The 16,713-nt window shown below is 36.3% G+C and overlaps 1 protein-coding gene and 1 non-coding gene across 6 annotated transcripts in view; one reads left to right on the forward strand and one right to left on the reverse strand.

Moving 5' to 3' along the window:
• SLC39A10 (solute carrier family 39 member 10) overlaps nt 1-16,713 on the forward strand; it is a 104,709-nt gene that overhangs the window by 33,535 nt on the left and 54,461 nt on the right. For 4 of the 5 annotated variants that reach the window (XM_077956153.1, XM_015131726.3, XM_028830411.2 and 1 more), the window contains 1 exon segment: nt 13,809-14,827. In XM_077956153.1, coding sequence (XP_077812279.1) covers nt 13,820-14,827 — 1,008 coding nt within the window. In that variant the 5' untranslated portion in view covers nt 13,809-13,819. 5 annotated transcript variants of the gene reach the window in all.
• LOC114671555 (U6 spliceosomal RNA) lies at nt 4,158-4,264 on the reverse strand. Its single transcript, XR_003721596.2, has one exon. It is a non-coding gene; the product is annotated as a U6 spliceosomal RNA (small nuclear RNA).

The following is a 16,713-nucleotide window of genomic DNA, read 5'->3' on the forward strand; positions in this document are numbered from 1 at the left end:
TGGTACGATCCCAGCTCACTGCAGCTTTGACCTCCCGGGCTCAAGTAATCCTCCTACCTGAGCCTCCCAGGTAGCTGGGACTACAGGCATGGGCTACCACACCTGGCTAATTTTTAAAACATTTTCTATAGAGATGGGGTTTGGCCATGTTGCTCAGGCTGGTCTGAAATTCCTGGACTCAAGCCATATGCCTGCTTTGGTCTCCCAAAGTGCTGGAATTACAGGTGTGAGCCATTCACCTGGCTGGTTAGCACAGTAAGTCTGCTTCATAATGCATGTAACTAAAATCATAAACATTTTAGTAGCTTCAGAAGACATCCCAAAGACTGCATTTACTAAAATTTACCATTTACAGAGGTAGCATTATTTACCATTTACAGAGATAGCAATATTACAGGTAGCTTTCTCCAATATGGTACCGGGTTCCCTGTAATGAAAGGTTGAAAAGCAGAAATGTAGGTAGTTGTTTTGACATTTGATGAGAAAATGTAGATTTGTACATGAATGTATAGAATACAGTAAACATAGATATGTGTTGTTGATTGATTTGATATCTTAAGGTATAAATATATTCTCTCTTAAGTTAGTGAAACAGGAGAACTGAGTTAATACCCAAGCTCAATTAGCATGCACTTAACTTTTTATATGAATGAATCTCAGTGGAAAGACTGGGTTGCCTGAATTGTGCTTTTATTTATTTATTGGAAGAGTTGCAGTGGCATTCCAAACTGTGAATATGATTTCCAGTAGATTAGATAGCAGGTGAAGTAGGGGGATGAAAAAGCAAACCATGAAGCTATAAGAGGATTTTGTGGTCCCTGCTGAGAACTCATTACTACAATACTTTTTATCCCTTGAAGAATTTTCTAATGTCAGTGAAACTAGTAAGGTGTAGTGAGTCTTTCCAACTTCTGCTCAGATCCTAGTGAATTGGGTGCATCCTGTAATCTAGAGCAGGTCTTGGATGTGCTAATGATGCACGTGCTCTTATGATATTTTGTTAGCATTCTTTCAAAAGAGTCACAACAGAGAGAATCCTCCCCCACCACCATACTTTTTGTAATTTAAGTGAAAGATACATAATACTGCATCTAATAATGGTAATACCTTAGGTTAATATATTTAGTTGCTTTACAAAGCAGTTTCATATACGTTCATTTATTTGGTGGATAAGTGTAGGTATTATTTCCCCTGTTTTGCAGAGAGAAAACAGTGGCACTACTGGGATGAACTAGAGACAGGTTTCTGATTCCTGGTTCTGTACTGTATACAAAATACTACATTTAATGGATATATGAGAAGTAGGGACAGAACTCAATTTATATTATTATTAATAGCTTGCACTTAAATAACATTTAAATATTGCAAATAATGTAGGAAAATTAACAAATATTTTACTAAAAATATGTACATAATTTTATTCGGTTCTTATAGTTACTACAAAATAGAACAGAAATTAACAGTCCCACTTTATAAGTAGTAATAAGACTTAAAGTGGTTAAGGGACTTGCTCAAGGACTCATAGCTAATAGATGGCAGTCAGATCTCTAACATCTTTGACTTCTAGGCTGATCTGTCTTCACTATGCACAGTCTCATTGCTTCTCTGTTACTCTGTGTGTGCCATTACTGAATCACAGAAGGAAACTAAATTGATACTTGACTACCTACATTGTGGTCAATATAAAGTTTGATAAAGCCGTTCAGTCATTTTATAAATATCAGCTGTGTTTATATGATTGAGGCTATAAGTAAAACTGATTTCAACCATTTAAAGTAGTCCTGTAATGAAACGTTTAAAAAATGAAGTCCTTTATGAAATTAGGAAACTGTGTATACATTTATTGAATAGATTTTCACATTAAATTTACTTAAAGCATGTTATATTATCCAGGATGAGGGTTTTAGTGATTAATCTTTTGGTTTCTACCTTATTTACCTTCAGACTAGCAATCTGGAACATTGAAAAAGCTTGCTTTAAAACCTTGCTAAGCAACTTATAGTATCTTTTTCCTGTCATTATTAGCATATTGTGTGTGTTTGTGTGCATGTGCACATGTGTACACACACACGGATATGAAAGAAAGAATTGTGATACAGATACTAACTTCTCATTCTTTCATTTGGTCTTCATTTTCCTTTAAAAAAAATACTCCCTAGAGTAAAAATAGGTGGTTTTTTTTGTTTTTTTTGGTTGTTGTTTGTTTGTTTGTTTTCTGGTTGTTGGTTTTGGTTTTAGTGAAATGAATTAAGTAGATTACACACAGGTAATAAGTACTAAATTGATCAGGCTGGGTACTGTCCATCGCACCCAGCACTTTAGGTCACATCCAGCACTTTGGGAGGCTGAGGCTGGCGGATTACCTGAGGTCAGGAGTTCAGGTTGCCCTGTCTCTACTAAAAATACAAAAATTAGCCAGACAGGCACCTGTAATCCCAGCTACTCAGGAGGCTGAGGCAGGATAATCGCCTGAACCCAGGAGGCAAAGGTTGCAGTGAGCGGAGATCATGCAATTGTACTCCAGCCTGGGCAACAGCGACTCTCTCTCAAAAACAAAAAAAACAAACAAAAATTACTAAGTTGATTGGCCTCTCCAGCAGTTGGAACTAGGATTATTTTAGTATTTATCTGCTATTTTTCTTACTATGTCAGACAGTCATTTTGTTAAGTAATCTAAATTTATTCACAATGTTTTGTTTTTTTTCTGTTGAGTAAGTAGTATTAAGAGACAATTTCTTTTCCCTTAAAGTCTTTGTAGTGTATTTTAGATGATGACTTTAATAAAGATCTCAAAGTATTCTGGTTTTAAGATATACAAATATGCTCCTGTAGTAGACTAAAGAGCCCCTGTCTTTCAAGTCAGAGAAATGCCACAGCTTAATCACGTTAGATACCTTTTCTGGGTCTCAGATTCCTTACACATAACATTGTTTAGCTAAATATACCTGAGGATTTTTAAAATCTCAAACATTCTACATTTTTATTATGTTTATCTGTATGAAATAAAAGACAGTCTAAGACAAAATATCTGTAGGAGGATTTGTAATGTTAGCCATTTGTATATATTCCTACTGAACTTGTTATTTAGGTGTTTAATTTTATTTAAAAATTTTAAATTTGTAGCTTGGCATTTTACACATTTCAAAACTACAGTGCAAAGCCTATAACTAAGGTTTTTGTAGGCTGGGCATGATGGCTTACACCTGTAATCCCAGCAGTCTGGGAAGCTGAGGTGGGAGGATCCCTTGAGCCCAGGAGTTTGAGACCAGCATGAGCATCATAGTAAGATCTCATCTCTATATGAAAAATGAAAATATGGCCGGGTGCGGTGGCTCAAGCCTGTAATCCCAGCACTTTAGGAGGCTGAGACGGGCGGATCACGAGGTCAGGAGATCGAGACCATCCTGGCTAACACGGTGAGACCCCATCTCTACTAAAAAAATACAAAAAACTAGCCGGGCGAGGTGGCGGGCGCCTGTAGTCCCAGCTACTCGGGAGGCTGAGGCAGGAGAATGGTGTAAACCTGAGAGGCGGCGCTTGCAGTGAGCTGAGATCCGGCCACTGCACTCCAGCCTGGGTGACAGAGCGAGACTCCGTCTCAAAAAAAAAAAAAAAAAAAAAAAAAGAAAAAAATAAATAAATACCTTTAAAAGAGATTTTTGAGCTGGGCGCTGTGGCTCACACCTGTAATCCCAGCATTGTGGGAGACCGAGGTGGGTGGATAACAAGGTCAGTAGATCGAGACCATCCTGGCCAACATGGTGAAATCCCATCTCTACTAAAAATAAAAAATTAGCTGGGCGTGGTGTCATGTGCCCGTAGTCCCAACTACTCGGGAGGCTGAGGCAGGAGAATCACTTGAACCCTGGAGGTAGAGGTTGCAGTGAGTGGAGATCACACCACTGCCCTCAAGCCTGGTGACAGAGCAAGATTCTGTCTCTAAAATAAAGTGAAAAAGGTTTTTGTAAGCCTTTACAGGAGAAATTGCTATGGAGAATATCAACCCTAATTCTTTTTTTTTTTTTTTTGACAAAAATAGTATATATTATGTACAACGTGTATTTTGAGATATGTATACATTGTGGAATGTCTAAATTGAGCTAACAAATGCATTATCTCACATACTTATCTTTTTTGTGTGTGTGGTGAGAACATTTAATAGTATAGACCATTTCACAGATTTGCATGTTATCTTTGTGCAGGGCCTGTGCTAATCTTCTCTGTATTGTTTCAATCTTGGTGTATGTGCTGCTGAAGCAAACACCCTAATTCCTTTCATTTAAGGATCTAGTTAACCTTTCTCTTAAGTATAACCATATATTTTGTTAAGCAATATCTTTTTGTTAACAAAAATGCCATTTTTTTCTGGTTAAAAAATTGATTTTCTATTACAATATTTTTAAAAGTGCATGTAAAAAACTGGTGAAATTTGAATAAGGTTTGTAGTTAATAGTATTGATGTCAGTTTCTTAGTTTTGAACATGTACTAGTTATGTTAGATGTTATTGGGAAAAATTGGGGAAAGAGTACATGGAAACTCTGAACTACTTTTACAACTTCTTGTGAATCTTAAATTATTTCAAAATAAGAAGTTGAAAAAGCACTTTTTCCTTTGAGTAGTATTAAGTATGGATGTGTTTCTAGAAATTACGTGTTACTGGTGTTACTGATTTTACTAATTGAAGGTTGGAATAAACTTCATGTGGGGAATAAAAATTAAGTTTTGGATGAAATATAACACAGCAACAGAAAAGTACCCAAATGTTAAGTGTAAAATTCAAGTAGTTTTCATGAAGTGAAGCGCAACCATATACCCAGCACTCAGGTAAGGAAATAATACATTAATAGGAACCCAGAATTCCTCTCATGATTCTGCCCAGTCACTCCCCACACTGAAGTATAGTCACTTCACTACACATTTAGTTCTGGCTTTAGTCTTAGATACAAGAGAATATTAGTGAACTTCATTTTTTCTTTGCATCCAAAGCAAAATATTTGCATTCAAAATAGTATAATAATTAACACAATGATTAAGTTCCTAACTGTAAATTAGCCCCACTCTTAATGCAGAAATTACACAGTGATAGAATACTTACGCTTTTAACTGTGGTTATGTATTGGAAATCAACAGCAAAAGATGAAAATGAATTTTTTGTGGCACGGCTAGTTACTGGAATCCCTTTTCCCATTTCTCGTCAGTAGGCTCATCCATTGATGTCTACAACACCTAGTAGAACTCTTCAGTAGAGATAACTCAGCTGAACTGAAAAAATATTATCAATTATAAAACTAACATATTCTTAATGCATAAAACTTGGAGAACTACAAAACGCAAGAGACGTAATAGAATATTTTGGCTTGGGCAAAGCTGCGTCCTATAAATGTCAGTTTTTAGGATTGAGTGGTATGTGGGCTTGTACCATTTCCCTCATTCCTGTCTCCACCTCAGAGATCCTCTTTATGCTGTCGATGGAAAAGATTGTTAACATCTACTGGAATGCTTGGGTAACGTAAGTTGATGAGACCCTGGCCTCCTAGCCGATTGAGATCATGTGACTAACCCCTTGCCAGTGGAATGTGATGAGAAGTGATGCCTGCAACTTCTACTTCCCTTGCTGCTGAAGAAGAAACTTCTGAACCTGGACTTCCATTCTTTATCTTTCCCCGTTGGCTGGAATATCAACTGTGTAAGAATGTTATGTCTCTGAATGACTGGAGCAGAGCTGCACTCAGACCTGGAGTAGTCATCTTTTTTTTTTTTTTTTTTTTAAAGGTCCAGGTGATTTAATATGGAGTAGTCATCTTGAACTGTTTTTGTGAGTGACAAAAACTTGCCCATTTCTTAAACCACTACCTTTTGAGAGAGGTCTCTTTGGAATCAGTAGCTGCTTAGCCTGTAATAACAAAATGCATATTTCATCTAAATGATTTTTTTTTCTTTTGAGACAGGGTCTTGCTCTGTCATCCAGGCTAGAGGGCACAGTGTGATTTTGGCTCACTACAGCCTGGCCTTCCTGAGTTCAATCAATCCTCCCACCTTAGCCTCTTAAGTAGCTGGGAGTACAGGCATGCATCACCACACCCAGCTAATTTTTAATTTTTTTTGTAGAGATAAGATCTCAGTATGTTGCCTAGGCTGACCTCAAACTCCTGGGCTCCACAGTCTTCCTGCCTAGGCCTCCTAAAGTGCTGGGATTACAGGCATGATCCACCATGCCTGGGCTAAATGATTCTTAAGCATGCATCTGCTATAGTAGTTCTAAACTAAAGTTGCAAAGTTAGTGAATGATTTACTTTAATAATAAAAAAAAAGTAGAGGTTTAATACTACCTCATGATGTTGCTTGTATCATTGTATTCCTATAATATTCTCTTAAATGTAAGTGATTTGAGTACTCAAGATTCTTAAAATCTTTTCCATAATAGAGTATGATGTATTTAAAAAATAGAGACAAATGACGTTTTAAAGCTTGTATAAATGATCTACAGCTTTTGTGTTTCATGGAGTCATTCATTTGATGTTGTCTGATCAATATATATGAATGTCCTGTTTCCACCTCTGGTACCTATTCATTTAACAGTGAGATAACATGCATTAAAGAAATCTCATGGTATTTGCATATCAGCCAAATGAAGTAACACTCACACCTTTAATTAGCATCTTCTAGTGGAAAATCAAAGTAACTGCAGGGAGTGTAACAGGAGCTAAAGGAATATGTATCCTCCTTTGCTTAACAGTGATTGGTCTTAATCACCCATGCCTTTTCATCTTCATTAGTGTACAAGTAAAATTGATACACAGTTTAAATGGTGACTTTATCCATGAGACTAAGATTAAAAAACATCTCAAACTTAATGCTGCTTTGGAATTGTTTTATAGACTATTTTAAAAAATGCTTAACCTATATATGCCATATATGATAATTCAACTTAATTTGTTCAGATAGATCATAACATTAGGTCGACTAAAGTATTATTTTATTTATTTATTTATTTTGAGACAGCGTCTCTATTGCCCAGGTTAGAGTACAGTGGCAAGATCAGGGCTCACTGCAGCCTTGACTGCCTAAGCTCAGATGATCCTCCCACCTTGACTTCTCAAATAGCTGAGACTACAGGCACACACCACCATGCCCAACTAATTTTTTTGTATTTTTTGTAAAGAGTGGTTCTGCCATGTTGCTCAGGCTGGTCTTGAACTCTTGGGCTCAAGATCCGCCAATCTCTGCCTCCCAAAGTGATGGAATTGCAGGCGTGAGCTACAGTGCCCAGCCCAAAGTATCATTTTAGAGAAATGGAAGTGTTTGGTAATTTATTTGTATAAATAGGCACTCTCAAATTTTGTCTAGCTTGCACCAGACTCACTAGAAAGGCTGGATAAGTCATTGCTAATTTATTTGTGAAAATAGGCACTCTTAAATTTTGTCTAGTTTGCATCAGACTCACTAGAAAGGCTGGATATGTCATTGGTGGGTCCTATCCCTAATGTTTCTGTTACAGTAGGTCTGGGTGGGATGCAGGAATTTGCCTTTCAGATTTCTAGCAAGCTTATGCTGCTCTCACAACGACAGTTTGATTAACCACTGATACAAGTTATGTAGTATCTTCAAATTTACAGAAAAGTACATAGAATAATCAAGAACCCGAATCCCATTATCTTGCTTTAACAAATATTAATGTTTTTTCATATTGCTTTAGATCCCTTTCCCGTTTTTAAAGAAATAGCACACTGCAAACGCAGTTAAATCTGTGTACTTCCTCTATGAGCTGATTTCCCTCCTTCCCTTTCTGAAAAGATAATGACTCTCCAGAATGCAGTCATCCCATGTTCTCTTGCTACATGAATATATGCCCCCAAATAAGCAATTCTGCATGTTTTAAAATTGTCTGTAAATTACACAGCGTGTATCTTTTTGCAATTTTATATTTCTGAGATTTTTGCATGTTAATACACAGTCTTCATAGTCACATTTGTGACTGCAGTGTAATCTTTAATTACATAAATATATTTATTTATTCTAATGATGAGCATTTAGGTTGTAGCAGGCAAAGTAGTGGTTACACAGTTGACCACTTTTCCTTATTTTATTTTATTTTTGAGACAGAGTTTTGTTCTTGTTGCCCAGGCTGGAGTGCAATGGCATGATCTCGGCTCACTACATCCTCTGCCTCCTGAGTTCAAGCGATTCTCCTGCCTCACCCTCCTGAGTAGCTGAGATTACAGGCACCCGCCACCATGCCTGGTTAATTTTTGTGTTTTAGTAGAGATGGGGTTTCACCATGTTGGTCAGGCTGGTCTTGAACTCCTGACCTCATGTGATCCACCTGCCTCAGCCTGCCAAAGTACTGGGATTACAGGTGTGAACCACTGCACCTGGCCTGCTTTTCTTTATTTACCTCCTTTTTTCTTAAGGCCTCTTATTACCGCATGTTCTGTGAGTATTGCCTCTCCCACATACAGTCATATGCATTGCTTAATGCTGGGTATGTTCTGAGATGCAACCTTAGGTGATTTTGTCGTTGTGTGAACATCATAGCGTATACTTAGACAAACCTAGATGGTGTAGCCTCCTTTACACCAACCTATAGAGTATAGCCTGTTGCTTCTAGGCTACAAACCTGTTTAAGATATACTGAATACTGTAGGCAGTTGTGATACAATAGTAAGTATTTGTATGTTTAAACATAGAAAAGGTAGAGTCAAAATTCAGTATACAAGATTTTAAAAATGGTACACCAGTGTTGGGCACTAATATGAATGGAGCTTGCAGGACTGGAAGCAACTGTGAGTGAGTCAGTGAGTGGGCAGTGAGTGAATGTGAAGGCCTGGGACATTACTGTACACTACTGTAAACCAATGATTGGCTTTGGCATGGGCATGTGGTAGACACCTAAGAGATCAAAGATAGGTAAAGAGAAATCTGAGAGAGGCTTGAGGGAAATATTTTTCTCCCTGGATAAAAAGAGATGTGAAGTTAAACCTTCCATCCAAACAGGATTTCTGTGGAAAAAAAATAAAAAAGAAATTATGTTTTAAAAAAGATAAATCTTCCAGTTTTGAATATGATTATGCAGGGTTATCTTGAGACTCTGAGAAGGCAAATTTGAGATTGCTTGGATTTTTGGTATTGTCCTAGAATCACCCATTTCTTTTGATTTCTTTTTATGTGAAAGTTTTCCTCTGTTTTAATCATTTGGTTGAGTATTCTGTCATTGCAATAGTTCACATTAGAAAAACATTTACAATCTTGTAATAAGGATTTTTTTTTTTGAGATGGAGTCTCGCTCTGTCACCCAGTCTGGAGTGCAGTGGTGCCATCTTAGCTCACTGCAACCTCTGCCTCCCAGGTTCATGCCATTCTCTTGCCTCAGCCTCCTGAGTAACTTGTACTACAGGTGCCCGCCACCACACCCGGCTAAGTTTTTTTGTATCTTTAGTAGAGATGGGGTTTCACCGTGTTAGCCAGGATGGACTCGATCTCCTGACCTCATGATCCGCCTGCCTCGGCCTCCCAAAGTGCTGGGATTACAGGCGTGAGCCACCGCGCCTGGCCCCAATAAGGATTCTTGAATGTGTCTTTGCATGCCTAAGCGCAAGGGTAATTAAAAGTGGAACTTGGGAGCTGTAGAGTGTGTTCATAGTTGGCTGTAATAAATGTCAAGTAGCTTTCCAAAAATGGCTGTACCAATATATACTTCCACCAGAGGTAAGGTAGTTTGTTTCTTTGTATTAGACCTTTACTTAACTTCTAGTATTGTGAGATACTAATTTTTGCCTATTACCGTCTTAGAGCCTTATCTAGATTTGAATTGCCTAGATTATTAGTCATCATGTTGCTGTTTTACCAACCTGTTTTATGTTCTTTTCATAGTTGTCTATGCAGTAGTGGAGTTTTTTTTATTACTATATGGGCTTTATATACTCTGGATACTGATGTTTTATATACATTGTTTATATATACGCATTGCAAATATCTCCTCGTATATGGCTTGCTATAAGCTTTTTTGTGTTTTTTTTTCCTCCCCCGAGACGAAGTCTTGCTGTGTCACCCAGTCTGGCAGGCCAGAGTGCAGTGGCACAATCTCGGCTCACTACAACCTCCACCTCCCGGGTTCAAGTAATTCTCCCGCCTCAAGCTTTTTTTGGTAGTGTCCTTTATTATAGAGTAATTTAAAAATAATTTAATCAGAAATTTTCATCATGATATGTGCTTTGTGTCTTGCCTAAAAAAATCTTTCCTTATCCCAAAACCATAAAGACATTCTCTTACATTTTCTTCTAGAACTTGTTGATAATTTTGCTTTTCACATATAGGTTTTTAATGTTCTTGGAATTGACTTGTGTGTGTAGTGTGAGGAAGAAGCATTTTCACAATCAATATTATTGATTCTCTTTGAGAACTCTGTTCCACTCCACTGGCCTATCTACCCCCTGTGCTAGTTCTATGTTTTTTTCATTAGTATAATTTTATAAAAAGATGTCTTTAATACCTTGCTAATCTTCTGAATTGTTTTGATTGTCCTTGGGTTTTTGCTTTTATGAGTTTTTGGATGTGCTTTTGAAGTCTCACCAAAACCAAACAGCTATGAGGATTTTAATTGGCATTGAATTAAATTTGTATGTACACTTGGGAAGATTTTATATACCTTATGCAATGTATCCCACCTATCATATAGATGATGTCTCTCTCCAGGTTTTGCAGTTCTTTACTGTCCTTCAGTAACATCTTAATAGATTTTTCCTTTTGATGGTTTTATGTCTTGTTCTACTGAATTCTAGAAACCATACAATTTTGTTTATAATTACATTTTTTGATTGGTTTTCAGTGAAGAAAATTTGATTTTTATAAAACTTTGTATTGAAATAGAATGTGTTCAGAAAGTACACAGAGCATAAGTGCCATGAACTGTCACAAAGTAAACATATTTACATAACTACTACTGATGTCAGGAAAGAGCAGTACACTTTGCAGTCCTCTCCACTCTGGTTTTCTCCCAATTATTACCCCCATCTTTCTTTCAAAAAGTAATCATGGCCAGGTGCGGAGGCTCACACCTCAATCTTAGCATTTTGGGAATTTGAGTTGGGAGGAGTGCTTAAGGCTAGGAGTTTGAGATCAGCCTGGACAACAGAGCAAGATCCCTGAAAGAAGAAAATTAAAACCGAGCGTGGTGGTACACACAGCTACTTGGAAGGCTAAGTGGGAAGATCGCTTGTGCCTGGGAGTTTAAGGCTCCAGTGAGCTTTGATTGCGCCACTGCACTCCAGCCTGGGTGTCAGAGTGACATCCTGTCTCAAAAAAAAAGAAAAAAAAAAAACCCACATAGTTTAGTTCTATTCCTTTTTACCTTTATATAAGAATTATACTGCTTTCTTTGTTTGTCACTTTTTTCCCAATATTTGTGAAATTCATCTATGCATGAAGCTGTAATTTCATTTTTATTCCTGTGTGATAGATTTTTCTGTTTCATTTATCATTTTATTGTTGATGAACATTTAGGCTTTTATCAGGTGTTTTTTGTTGTTGTTGTTGTTTGTTTTTTCTTTGTTTTTTTTGACCAGAGTCTGTCTGTATTGCCCATGCTGGAGTGCAGTGGCACGATCACGGCTCACTGCAACCTCCGCCTCCTGGGTTCAAGCTATTTTCCTGTGTCAGCCTCCTGAGTAGCTGCGCTTACAGGCACGTGCCACCATGCCTGGCTAATTTTTATACTTTTAGTAACAATAGGGTTTTACCATGTTTGCTAGGCCTGTCTTAAAGTCCTGACCTCAAGTGATCCGCCTGCCTTGGCCTCCCAGTGTGTTGGGATTACAGGTGTGAGCCACCATGCCCAGCCTTTTTTAAGTTTTGACTGTGGTAAATAATGGTTATGTGAATATTCATGATGGTATTCATGTACATGGATTTCTGTTGGGCATATACCCCAGACTAAAATTGCTGTGCGAGTGCATAGGCTTATTTTCAGCTTCTGGCAGATCTTGCCAAACAGTTTTTCAGAAGATACAATCTATAATCTTACTGTCATTGTACACAAGTTCCATTTAACTCTATATACTCTTGCCTACTTTTGATATTGGCAGTATTTTATATTTTAGTTCTTTTTATGGAGTATATAGTGGTGTCTAATTGTGATTTTAATTTGGTTTCCTGAAGACTTCTGAGCTGAACATCTTTTCATTTGGTTCTTAGCAGTTTGGCTGTTATGAAGTGCTTGTTCAAGTTACCTACTCATTTTTTCATTGGGTCGTCTTACTGTAATTTTCATTTGATGTGTAGAAGTTCCTTATATATCTTTTAATGTACATTGTGGTAGTCTTCTTCCAGTCTGCAGCCTGCCTTTTTAGTTAGGTTTTTGTTTTGGATGTCTCTTGATGAAACATAAATTCTTAATTTCAGTGTAATATATTATCAATTTTGTGTTCTTTCTCGAAGGTCTTAAAATTAGTCTTCCAAATCTTCAAGATCTGCACTTTCCAGTACAGTAGCCAGTAGCCACATGTGTCGATTGAGCACTTGAAATATAAATAGACTGAATTAGGATGTGCTGTAAGTGTAAAATACATGACAGATTTCAAAGACGTAGTATTAAAAAGAATGTAAAATATTTTAATGATTTTTATATTGATTAGATGTTGAAGTTATAATATTTTGGATATAATGGGTTAAATAGAATAGTATGAAATTAGTTTCATCTATTCTGGAAAACTTCAAAACTACGTAATTGGCTCTTATATTTCTAGATTCTTGAAGTATGCTTGTCCAATAGAACTATCTATAATGATGGACATGTTCTGTGTCTACATAGTAGACATTAGCTACATGTGGCTATTGAACAATTAAAATGTGGCCAGGGTGACTGAGAGGCTGCATTTTAAATTTAATTTTAGTTAATTTAAGTACCCATATGTGACTAGTGGCTACCATTGAACTGGACAGTTCTGGACACTTTATCATTTTAGCATTTCTTGTTTCAGATTTATGTTCACGAGCTATTAGCAATTGATTTTTGTAATAATGTGAGGTAAGGGTCAGATTTTATTTATTATTTCCTTTTGTGTGGAAACCTAATTGACCAAGCACCAAGGAAAAGACCATCCTTTCTGGTTTTTAGCTTTTGTCTTCTGTTCCTTTAGTCTATTTGTTAGTTACTGCACCAAATACCACAGCGTCTTTAATAATTCACAGAGTGAATGCTTCAATTTTGTTCCTCAAGGAACACATCTTAGCCATTCTTGGCCCTTTCCGTTTCCACATAAATATTAAAAACAGTTAATCAGTTTTCACAAAATAATTTCTGAGATTTTGACTGGGATTGTATTGGATACATAGTTTATCCAATCGTAACATGAAATAGCCATCCATTTATTTAGGTCTTTTATTTCTCCTAATAATTTTCTCTCAATAATATTTCTCTCAATAATTTCTCTCTTTTGTATGTAAAATTCTTGTATGTCTTTGGTTAGATACATTCCTAGCTATTTGCTACTGTAAATGTTACTATTTTTGAGTTTTGTTTTCTAATTATTGCTGGTATATCAGAATATAATTTATTACTGTCCTTATATGCAGTAACTGTACTAAACTAACTTATTAATTCTTAAAGATTCTTTAAGGCATGCTGCATAATTAATTCTACCATTTGTGAATAATGACAGTTTCACTTTTCTCTGATTCTTAACATATTTTATCATGAAGGAAATGGAGTAAAACTTTTTTTAGTGGATTGGCAACTTCTAGAGAATTTGTGATTGTTTTGAATGTGTCTAGGTAGAAACTAATACTTGTCTGTCTCTTTAAATCTCTTTAGGAAAAATAGAAATGAAGGTACATATGCACACAAAATTTTGCCTCATTTGTTTGCTGACATTTATTTTTCATCATTGCAACCATTGCCATGAAGAACATGACCATGGCCCTGAGGCGCTTCACAGACAGCATCGTGGAATGACAGAATTGGAGCCAAGCAAATTTTCAAAGCAAGCTGCTGAAAATGAAAAAAAATACTATATTGAAAAACTTTTTGAGCGTTATGGTGAAAATGGAAGATTATCCTTTTTTGGTTTGGAGAAACTTTTAACAAACTTGGGCCTTGGAGAGAGAAAAGTAGTTGAGATTAATCATGAGGATCTTGGCCACGATCATGTTTCTCACTTAGATATTTTGGCAGTTCAAGAGGGAAAGCATTTTCACTCACATAACCACCAGCATTCCCATAATCATTTAAATTCAGAAAATCAAACTGTGACCAGTGTATCAACAAAAAGAAACCATAAATGTGATCCAGAGAAAGAGACAATTGAAGTGTCTGTAAAATCTGATGATAAACATATGCATGACCATAATCACCGCCTACGTCATCACCATCGTTTGCATCATCATCTTGATCATAACAATACTCACCATTTTCATAACGATTCCATTACTCCCAGTGAGCGTGGGGAGCCTAGCAATGAACCTTCAACAGAGACCAATAAAACCCAGGAACAATCTGATGTTAAACTACCGAAAGGAAAGAGGAAGAAAAAAGGGAGGAAAAGTAATGAAAATTCTGAGGTTATTACACCAGGTTTTCCCCCTAACCATGATCAGGGTGAACAGTATGAGCATAATCGGGTCCACAAACCTGATCGTGTACATAACCCAGGTCATTCTCATGTACATCTTCCAGAACGTAATGGTCATGATCCTGGTCATGGACACCAAGATCTTGATCCTGATAATGAAGGTGAACTTCGACATACTAGAAAGAGAGAAGCACCACATGTTAAAAATAATGCAATAATCTCTTTGAGAAAAGATCTTAATGAAGATGACCATCATCATGAAGTAAGTATAAAAAGATGTCTGATAGCTGCTTCATAATTCTCAGATAATTGTGGTGCATTTTAAAAACAGGATAAATAACAGTGGAGTATTAATCATATTTAAATGTATTTCCATATCTTTACCTATGAAACATCAGGTAATGTTCACGAACAGGATACATTAAGGAATTAAAATCAGTATAAAGATTTTTAAGCGGCTGGGTGCGGTGGCTCACACCTGTAATCCCAGCACTTTGGGAGGCTGAGGTGGGTGGATCACGAGGTCGGGAGATTGAGACCATCTTGGCTAACACGGTGAAACCCCGTCTCTACTAAAAATACAAAAAATTAGCGGGGCATGGTGGGCGCCTGTAATCTCAACTACTCAGGAGGCTGAGGGGGAGAATCACTTGAACCCGGGAGGCAGAGGTTGCAGTGAGCTGAGATCATGCCACTGCACTCTAGCCTGGGCGACAGAGTGAGTCTCCATCTCAAAAAAAGAAAAAAAAAAAATTTTTAAAATCTGAATTTCACTTGTATTTGTTTGTTTCTTATATTCTCAAATTTGGTTTCCTCAAATCTAAATGTATTTTTAAGAAATTTTTTTTATAGTACGTATCTGAAGACTAAGCATTTTAATGTTGTTAAAAAATGTATTCCTTATGAATTGACTCTCCAAGCTAGTCTCTTACTGTTATTATTGTTAGCCACGTTCTAGGTATTTGAAAATTAAATTTTTAAAATTGTTGTTCAGTTTGTCCTCTTGGGAAGTAACTAGAACAGTTTCCAGTTCATAAGTTGTTAATTTATTGAATTAACTATTCAGTGTTTCCAAGTCATTGATGTAGCTCCAAAGTCAGGTATTTTGCACATATGGTTAGCTTGTTTTCTCTGTGTCACTTTATGGTAAGGCCTACTTACTCATGATAATTGTTTTTTTCTCAGGCCTTTCACAGACTTAGGATGAATATAAAAAGGTATAATAATAAGAAACTAATAGTAATGGGATGTCCTGTTTTCCTTTAAAATTTTCATACTCTTGGGTACTTACACATTTGGTTGGCTCCCTGACTTTCTTTTTAACTATTCACCTTAAGTACATTCATTTTAGTTTCATTAAAGGGATGTTGATTCCTTGTTTATTCTATTTTTAGCATTCTTACTAAGTTTAGAAAAATTTGTTAAATTTGTTGTTCATATGTATAGAAAGTAGCACCATCAACTGTGGAAAATGACCACATCCTTTTCTGTCACTATCATTGACATATGTTTTATGTCTAGGTAAATATCTTTGTGTTTCTTCCCTAGATAAATCATCAGCTATTTGGTTTTCAGCAGTTATAAACACTGATTTTAAAATAACATATATCAAGATCTTAGTATGGTTTTGAAGTATGCATTCATTTTATTATTATTTTCAAAAATTTATTCTTTGTAGAGATGGAGTCTCACTATATTGCCCAGACTGGTCTCAAACTCCTGACCTCAAGCAGTTCTCCAGCCTTAAATTCCCAAAGTGCTGGGATTACAGTGCATTAATTATTATGACTTAGGATAATTATTATGACTTAAGATAATATCCTAGAATATTTTGTTGATAATTACTAGATCTTATTGTTCATTTCTTCTTTGTATCACATCCATGAGGTTTGCATCATTAGACTTGTTAATGGCATTCTGATAGGTCTGATGCATACTGGGAATCTCATGATTCTGAAATGTTCAATAATTTTAATAGAGTAGTACCTTATGGTAATTAAGACCTAAGAAGATCAAAAGCAATTAAGTGGTGCTAAATAGAAAAAAATCAAAATTAAAAAAAAAACTAAGAAGAATCATTTTTGTGTGTTTATAGGTTTTTAGTTTTTCATGTTTTTTTGTGTGCCATAGATAAAACCATATAGTAAG

Source organism: Macaca mulatta, chromosome 12, assembly GCF_049350105.2.
Source record: "Macaca mulatta isolate MMU2019108-1 chromosome 12, T2T-MMU8v2.0, whole genome shotgun sequence".
In the NCBI taxonomy this organism is placed as follows: domain Eukaryota; kingdom Metazoa; phylum Chordata; class Mammalia; order Primates; family Cercopithecidae; genus Macaca; species Macaca mulatta.